Source organism: Cyprinodon variegatus, unplaced genomic scaffold (assembly GCF_000732505.1).
Source record: "Cyprinodon variegatus isolate N-32 unplaced genomic scaffold, C_variegatus-1.0 Scaffold358, whole genome shotgun sequence".
Lineage (NCBI taxonomy): Eukaryota > Metazoa > Chordata > Actinopteri > Cyprinodontiformes > Cyprinodontidae > Cyprinodon > Cyprinodon variegatus.
Window position 1 is genome coordinate 407,309 of NW_015150811.1, and position 8,847 is coordinate 416,155.

An 8,847-nucleotide genomic window follows, 5' to 3' on the forward strand; every position below is an offset into this window, starting at 1 on the left:
ACACTTATAGACACAGTCTAACTTGTAGATTTGTATTGCAAAAGAATTTTGAAAACTACAGATGGTGTTACTTCCAATTCACCACTAAGCACTGCTTTGTGCTTGTCACCAAAATTCCATCAGATACATGAAAGCTTGTACCGGTAGTTGTAACAGAAAAAAAATATATAAAACAGTCTGAAAAGATTTGCATGAGATTGTAGTTTCTTTAAGAAGGCAGTTCTATCTGCTATAGAGTTTCTTCAAATGGTATTTTTAAAGCTATAGAGGAGGATGTTCTTTTTTTGGGAGGATCATCAAAAGAAGTGGTTTGCGTAAGGCCGTCCTACGGGTCCTACGGGCTTGTCCCTATCTTCCCTTACCGGTGGTGAGTCTGACATAGTGGAAAAATTGCAAATCTTCTTTTTGAAAGTAAGCTTGTATGAGTGATGCAAACAGCAACTTTCAAACAGAGCGTGCATGAGGAGAAATGGGCTTGTGCATGCTCTCACACACGTTTAATAGGCATTCCCTCTCAGGAGCGGGTACAGGGTTGTGCATGTGTATTTTTTTTAAAGTGGAGAGGGCAGGTCTTTTCAGAAAATTCTCCACTATACCTTTACAATGACAAGTTAAACTAAATGTTCAAATGAAATTGTATGAAAGTTTTATTGTATGAAAGTTTGAAATGTTCCTGTTCTGTTTATTGTAATTTTTTAGTTATTTACAGATTTTTGCTGAAATGTAATAGGTAGGATACTATGTTTAGGGGCAGACAAGACTTGAAAAAAAAATGTTTTGTTTTTTTTACCTGGTTAACCTGGTTAGAAACTAATATGGTGATCCCCACATATATTTCCGTCAAAGTCAAATGAATTTCAATGCTGATTTTGGTAAAACATCAGTCCGATTTCACATCTTTGCTAACTCCTTCCTCTTATTATCAGAAGAAGGCATTGATTTGGTCATGCGTACATTTCTGCCCAGACTTTAACCGGAGGGCTGGGTGCTTCGAGAGCAGCTGATGAGGAGGGGGATAAAATGGTGCACACATAACCACAAAACCTCCCTCTCTTGCCTGAGGTACGAGGGGGACGAGGTCAGCTGGTCTCAAGACAAAGTGCAAAGAAGTATTATCCTGAGCATGTGATGCTCATATTAAACTTTGTGTGAGTGGGTGCTTGACATCACACATTTTTCAGGGGACAGCCCCCCAGAACGGCTGAATGAGTAGGCAGGGAGCAGGACAGAGCTGCCTGGATGTGTGAAAGAGGGGTTCGAAGGAGGTTAAGAGCTGCTTAAATGGTAGGGTAGAAGTTTATACAAATATAACTCATTGATTCTTATCTGCATCTTTTAATATTTACTTAATTATTGCTGCTAAAGTGTTTCATTAATTTAGTTTGCCTCTTTTTATGATTACTAGTTACTTCCTGCCAGTTTTTTACTAATCAGTGCTTCTTTCCAATGTTTGTATTTGCCTGCAGAGGTTAGGGAAGGTAACAGGTTCTGATTTTTAGTAAAATTACCAAACCAAAGTGACTTTTCATCATGAGGAACCTGTTTGGATCTGCTGTCCTCCTGCATCTGATGGGGCTCTGTTTCACCCAGTTCCCTCGCCCCTGTGCTAACTCCGAGGGGCTGCGAACTAAAGAGTGCTGTCCAGTTTGGGAAGGAGACGGCTCACCCTGCGGAGCCCTGTCAGGCCGCGGGTTCTGCACTGAGGTGCTGGTATCAGAAGAGCCCAACGGGCCGCAGTACCCACACGATGGAATTGATGACAGAGAGCGATGGCCTTTGGCTTTCTTCAACCGGACGTGTCGCTGTGCTGGAAACTATGGAGGTTTTAACTGTGGAGAGTGCAGGTTTGGGTACTGGGGTGCAAACTGTGCTCAGTATAGAGAATCTGTGCGCAGGAACATCATGACCATGTCAACTTCAGAGCAGCAAAAGTTCATCTCTTACCTAAACCTGGCTAAAAACACCATCAACCCTGACTATGTCATCTCCACAGCAACAAGAGCAGAGATGGGGGAAAACGGTGAGAACCCCATGTTCTCTGACATCAACACCTACGACCTGTTTGTCTGGATACACTACTATGTCTCCAGAGACACCTTCTTGGGAGGCCCAGGGAATGTTTGGAGAGACATAGATTTTGCCCATGAGTCTGCAGCATTCCTTCCCTGGCACAGAGTCTTCCTGCTACACTGGGAGAATGAGATAAGGAAAATTACAGGAGATTTTAACTTCACCATCCCATACTGGGACTGGAGGAATGCCCAGTCTTGTGAAGTGTGCACCGATGCTCTGATGGGCGGACGCAGCTCCCTAAATCCCAACCTCATCAGCCCTGCTTCTGTCTTCTCCTCGTGGAAGGTAGAAAAATCTGTCTAACACACTTCATTACTAGGAAACAGTTGTTTCACATTTAAAGGGAGCAAAAATGTCTTTCAAGTGTAGAATGTGAAAAGCCTTTGTTTGCTAAATAGTTTTTTTTTAAATCACAAAATCCTGTAAAGGTTTATACTCAGTTAACCAATGAAACCTAAAAAAGCTGATTTTGTATTATTACTTATTGACACAGAGGACCATATTCCTTTGGTTCATATTGGAAATTTTCTTTGCTTTCTCCTTATAAATAAAATCATAAAGTTTAGTTTGCTTACAGGAAACATCTTCTTGTAATTTGACAGCTCTTTATTTTTATATTTTGTGGTACAGGTGATCTGCTCTCAGCCTGAGGAATACAACAACCGAGAGGCTCTATGCAACGCCACAGGAGAGGGTCCACTGTTGCGTAATCCAGGCAACCACGACCAAAACCGCGTACCGAGACTCCCTACATCAGCTGATGTGGACTTCGCTGTGGGCCTTCCTGGGTATGAGACGGGAAACATGGACCGATTCTCCAACATGAGTTTTAGAAACGTCCTGGAGGGTAAATATACCAACATTTAAACACCTACTCTTATTTCATTTTATTCAAAAGTGGGTAGAGAAAACTGAAACACTGATGTGGGCACAGTATATCTAACTGAAAGAGAAAGAACATTGTCCAATTGCACATAGACTAAACTATAACATTAAATACTTTACCAAAACAGACAAATTATGAAATACAATTTGTACAAAGAGAAGCCAATGCCAACATGAATTTAGTCCTACTGTGTGTTGCCTTTTTTAATCTTATGCAAATTATGCTGGAGTTTAACTCAAAAAGGATCATTAGCCTGAAAAAAATGTCATATGACCGTTTATGTAAATCTCTTTAGGATTATTTCTATATATATTAATAGCTCCCTTCTGTGAGATACTGTATTTTTGTGAAAAGGGCTGATTTTCCTTCCTTGCAGATTCATTTTATTTTAATTTTTCACAAGTAAAATTTTTCATAATGAAATTAAATCAAACTCCAAAGAAAACCTCATTATACATAAAATAGTTTTCAATCGTTACTAAAGAAAAGAAGCAATCCAAACAGACCTGGGCCAAGTGAGTATATAATCATTCACCATGGTCATTTATGAATTGAATTATCAACTTTAGTTTATGGATCTGTTTTACCACCTACGTCTCGTCTGATCACCACCAGACCTAAATAATCTCCAAAGCCAGTTCTTTGTGCCCTAAGCTAAATGTAAGGGGGAAAAAAAACTTGTTTAAATCCATCAGCCTTGAAAGGGTTACAAAACTACTAAGGCTTTAAGTGTCAGGGAAATCAAACTGACAGCCATTATTCGAAAAACTAAAGTTACAACAGATCAACTACTCATCCAGGAGATTGTGAAATAACTGACAACAACTAAAACCCTGCAAGTCCCACTTTACTCTGTTAGGGTCAGTGTCCATTTTCAGCAACAAAAAGAACACAGTGCAAAAATGCCCATAACTTCAACTGACCAAAAAGAGCTTAGAGCAAAGACCTGTCTCACAAACTCTGATGAGTTCAAAAAGATTTTGGAAAATATACTGTACTTCCAAAAGTATTCACTTACCTGCTTTGACAAGCACATGAAATGTCAATGGGACGTTGGTTCTCCCTTTAAAGCTATTTCAGCCTTAACTCTTGAGAGGGTCTACAAAGTTCAGGAGCATGTTTTGTAGGAGCAATTTTTTATTATGAACAATCCAAATTGTGCATTTTCCTGTACTTGTGATTTCCCATAAGCTTAGTTAGGGATATACTTCAATCTTTCTCATTTTATTCCGATCTTTTTCTCCATGTGATTTTAGCCGTCCATTCATTATTTACCATTTCATCCTTCACTTTGTGATACCTCAATCTGTGTCCCCTCCTGCAGGATTTGCCAGCCCAGAGACAGGTCTAGCAGTACCAGGCCAGAGCACCATGCACAACTCTCTGCACGTCTTCATGAATGGCTCCATGTCCTCCGTCCAAGGTTCAGCCAATGACCCTATATTCCTGCTGCACCATGCCTTCATTGACAGGTAAACCAAAGCTGCATCATTTATTGATGCAGGATGCTCAAACTCATCTAACTGTAGAATAATTGCTAGAATAATTAACCAATTCATCAAATTTTTTGTACTCGTTTTTGACATTTTATCCTTTGCAGCATCTTTGAACGCTGGCTCAGGAACCACCAGCCTCCGCGGAGCAGCTACCCACGAGCCAATGCCCCTATAGGCCATAATGATGGCTACTATATGGTACCTTTTCTACCACTCTACAGAAACGGAGACTATTTCCTGTCCAACAAGGCTTTAGGATATGAGTATTCTTACCTGTTGGATCCAGGTTAGTACATTACTTCAAACATGTCTACTAAATTTGCTTTTTAATTGCTCTCTGCCCCTTAGTTGCATCTGATCCACTCTGCTTGTCCACAGGTCAGAGGTTTGTGCAGGAGTTTCTTACCCCTTACTTGCAACAAGCTCAAGATATCTGGCAGTGGCTGCTGGGGGCCGGGATCCTTGGAGCTTTGATTGCTTCGATTTCTGCCGTTGTACTTGTTGTTGCAAGAAGGAGGTGGAAGCGGAACCAGAGAAGAAAGAGAGCATCAAACTATGGAGAGAGGCAGCCACTGCTACAGAGCAGTTCAGAAGAAGGCTCATCGTCATATCAAACCACTCTTTAACAAAAACAGATACTATCAAATACTAGCTGAATATTGGTGTTCAAACTATTCAGGAGACTTTCTAATTTAAAAAATCCAAACAGATGTAACACAGAGGTAATGCAGGTACAGATGAGCCAGTAAAGCATCAGTAAAAAACAAACACTTATTTTTTCCCCATCCTACTTGATGTATCTGTTCTGAAAACATACTGGAAATCCTTGTGTTATTGTGTTAAAACCATATCTTCATATTTTTCTCATTAAGTGAAACAGAACTATTATTTATGACATATTTTTATTATATACAATACAGCACTTTCCAATCTAAGGTAAGAAATTCCATTTACATGAAAAAAGTAGGGTTTTAAAACTCTAATCATGCAAAGTCTTTAAATATTAAATACCTCCACTGCTGCTAAAGTACAATCTTAGGTGTGGTAATGTTTGCACAAGCTGTTAATGTCACATCGATTCCCTCCTTATGTTGAATCATTAAGATTATGGAATCTGTAAGGAAACTTGAACCCTCTCTGTGGCGTTCTTTTGAGCTAATAAACTGAGGTCCAACCTTTTATTCTGTATATATTATCAAATCTGTATTTTCTTTGTGCAAGCATTTCATAGAAACTCCATAATACAGATGGCCTAAAATGTTTCTGATTCACAGTCAGTCTTTCAGCCATTCAGGTCTGCACTCGTCTATAACGGTGAAAAATGAATCATAACCAATATTTTGTGGGTTCACAATGGTGCTATAATATAACTCTGTGATACAATGCCTTACGTTACAAAAAAAATAAATAAATGTTGGATTCATATCTATATCAATCATGAGTTTGTATGAGTTTATATGAATACTGATTATTCTGTGATTATATGTTGGGAATACAAGAAAGCTGATTAAAAATATCTTCCAAGACGTGACTGCTATTTTAAAATGCTAAAAACAGATCTACACTTCTTTAGTGGTAGAAATGTGGATGTGCTGCTATTGAGAAATATTTTCATTCAGTGACATTAAGGAGTGTGAACCTCATCGTACAACTGATTATTTGGTAGTTAGACAAATAATTTCACAATGAATCAATTTTATCTTGTTTCACATAACAAGATTACAGATGTGTAGCCAATAAAGTGTGTTGATGGAAATGCAGCTCTCACAATCTCAAGTCCGTATAACAATGGATGAAATACACATTATCAAAATACAATGAATTAAAAAAATATATTTTATTCATTTTTTTAAGAAGTTATTTTACCAAAGAAATTTACACTATAATAGTTCCTCAGAAATTTAACTAATAATTTGTAGAAGCAGAAATTATACTTTCAAAAAGATATTTTCTTTTTAAATTTGCATTTGAAAGCAAGGCAAGCTGAAAAAAGAAAACATGTTTTTTTCACTGTTGTATAAATTAATGAAATCATACTATTAGCAGATGTGTCGTATGCCATAGTTCTGTGTTTAAAAATACAAACAAACTATATGCTAGAATAAAAAGCGGGGGGAAAGCAATTTTGTAGGAAAAATATAATAGTTGCGTCCCATAAATAAATGTGTTTTGGTGTCTTCATGTGTGAAGATGCAGAACAAACCTGGTAAGAGAATGCCATTAATCATTGGAGTGAATCCTGTATTGAGCATGGTCTGAAAAACTACTCAGAGAGGAGGAGAAAAAGACTTTTTCAAAATGGGCTAAAACCTCAATCATCACACCAAATTAGATAAGAAGAAGCTCAAGGACAACACAGTCAATCTTTTAGAGTGCCCATCATAAATCTTAGTATGTGAGAGCAAGGTGACATGCAAACCAGATTCAGGTGCACAAGTTCTATACAGAGGAATGGGCCAACAGGCCAGAAGATAGACAAACATACAAACTGCTTCACCCAAGTCACAGCTAAAAAGGTAATTCTGCCTCACAGTAAGAAAATATAAGTGTTTTTTTTTTTATTTGAAGGAGAAAACTAAAAAAACTTGAAATATATTCTGACCTCCATCAAATAAAAATACTCTTGGTTCTGCCAGCGACCAAAAACTGGCAAGTTTATGCTAAGGAATTAATATTTTAACAGAGTATTTAAACTTTATTTTATTTTATTTTGCTGTGTAACTGAAAACTATCAACACTCTGCATTAAAAAACTTGAATGGGATTTGCTTTAATTAAAAATTTCAATGAAAGAATAGATTAAAAAAACAAACTGACTGAATATGCAGCAAAGTCTCTCTGAGACAGTTTAAAATGGTGCATCTTTGGTGTAAAATGATCACCAAATACCAGATTAGTAACAAGGTGATGAAATGAGACTGTATAATGTGATGACTGTGTTTTAGCTGTGTCATGAAAGAAAAGGGTAACAAGTGACATAAATGGGCTTTCTCTGCAGAGTGGCCGGGCACTTCATAGTTGGATTTATGCAAGGCTTGGAGTAGAGCCACTCCTCCTCCACATCAAGAGGAGTCAGCTGAGGTGGCTCAGACATCTGTTTTGAATGGAGGGAAGAGAGTTTTAAAGCCAGGGCTCACATCCAGGGATGCGAGTCCCCTCTGGAACCTCTCCTAAGCATCCGAATCAGCCACGTCCCACAAGGAGGGGCCCAGGACACCAGAGGGACTATGTCTTTCATCTGCTCCCCCCCAGCAGACCAGGAAGAGATGTTTGGGGAAAGGGAAGCATGGGGGTTTCAGAAAAAAGTGCTGCTTTCCTCAATTTATTTCAATTGGACCAGGATCCTTTCTGTCTCTCAATTTGATCCCTACTGACCACCAGAGGCAGTGCTGCAAGCACTGGTTTATACAAACAAACAAGGTCACGAAGATCCGCCACCCAGACAATAAACAGCCTCAATAACATATCTCAGCAAGGCCAGGCCCTTTCCAAACAACAAGGGATTCTCGTAGAGGACTCAACAAGGCTTTAGAAAAATTTTACCAGTGAGTCTATTAGATGACTCAAGAGGAGAACGTATGGAAAACACTGCCAAATCATTCAAGGAGAACTTGTAGGGAAAAAACTTAACTGGTGAGGTAATCAACCAACATATATTGGACAGTTAAAATACTGCCAAACAGTAGGAGAAAACCAATCAACCTGACTAGAAACTAGAGGGTGAATAGACCTGTAACTTCGACTGAGGATACAAACACAGCAGTAACAGCACCAAGCATGTCTAAGCTTCCTATGTCACGTGATTATATAAACTCACGTTAATACCCGGTAAGTCATGTATGACTTTGTTGATGCTGTCACAAAATAACTGGTTTAAAAGGTTTTCAGAACTCTATGCATATAAAGAATTAAACTATTTTCAAATCAAAGCTCCTGAAGGCACTTGATATGACATGTTTTATCCACACTGCTTAGTCTGGGCATACACTGTATGTTTTTTTTTTTTTTTTTCGTTATACTCAGTGCCAGCTCAAACTGTATGATGAAATCACAGGGTTTAAAAATTCACAGCTCCCGATGTATGTTCTTACACTGTACTGCCCGATGTGCTGATACGATCTAACGGATGAAAACACACATCAGACTCAGCGGCAAGAGATGGCGCTGGTCGACTTGCCAATCTGGAAGAAGAGGAAGAATTCCCGTGTTTGCACACGCACAGGGTGATGATCTCTATTTATTCACTGGATTGCTGATTGCCCATTGTTACTAGGCTACGGGTTAAAGTGCAGCAACCGGCCACCACATTGGTACTTCCTAGTTAGACTGGTATCACTGTTAACAATATGTGCACTATAGCATCGAACAACAATTAGGTTCTCATTTTCAGGGG

At 38.8% G+C, this 8,847-nt stretch overlaps 1 protein-coding gene across 1 annotated transcript; it reads left to right on the forward strand.

The window, feature by feature from the left end:
• Nucleotides 1–1,153: 1,153 nt before the first annotated feature.
• On the forward strand, nt 1,154–5,955 carry tyr (tyrosinase). The gene is made up of 6 exons (XM_015386162.1): nt 1,154–1,284; nt 1,467–2,358; nt 2,704–2,920; nt 4,284–4,431; nt 4,560–4,741; nt 4,834–5,955. The coding sequence occupies exons 2-6, from the start codon at nt 1,531–1,533 to the stop codon at nt 5,079–5,081; spliced, it is 1,623 nt and encodes a 540-aa protein (XP_015241648.1). The 5' UTR covers nt 1,154–1,284; nt 1,467–1,530; the 3' UTR covers nt 5,082–5,955.
• Nucleotides 5,956–8,847: the final 2,892 nt, after the last annotated feature.

What these genes read in the sequence shown, in the direction of transcription:
- tyr (XM_015386162.1), top strand. Translation starts at nt 1,531, where the DNA reads ATGAGGAACCTGTTTGGATCTGCTGTCCTCCTGCATCTGATGGGGCTC. An exon ending in CACCATGCCTTCATTGACAG is followed by an intron (nt 4,432 to 4,559) that starts GTAAACCAAAGC and finishes TATCCTTTGCAG; the next exon opens with CATCTTTGAACGCTGGCTCA. An exon ending in TTCTTACCTGTTGGATCCAG is followed by an intron (nt 4,742 to 4,833) that starts GTTAGTACATTA and finishes GCTTGTCCACAG; the next exon opens with GTCAGAGGTTTGTGCAGGAG.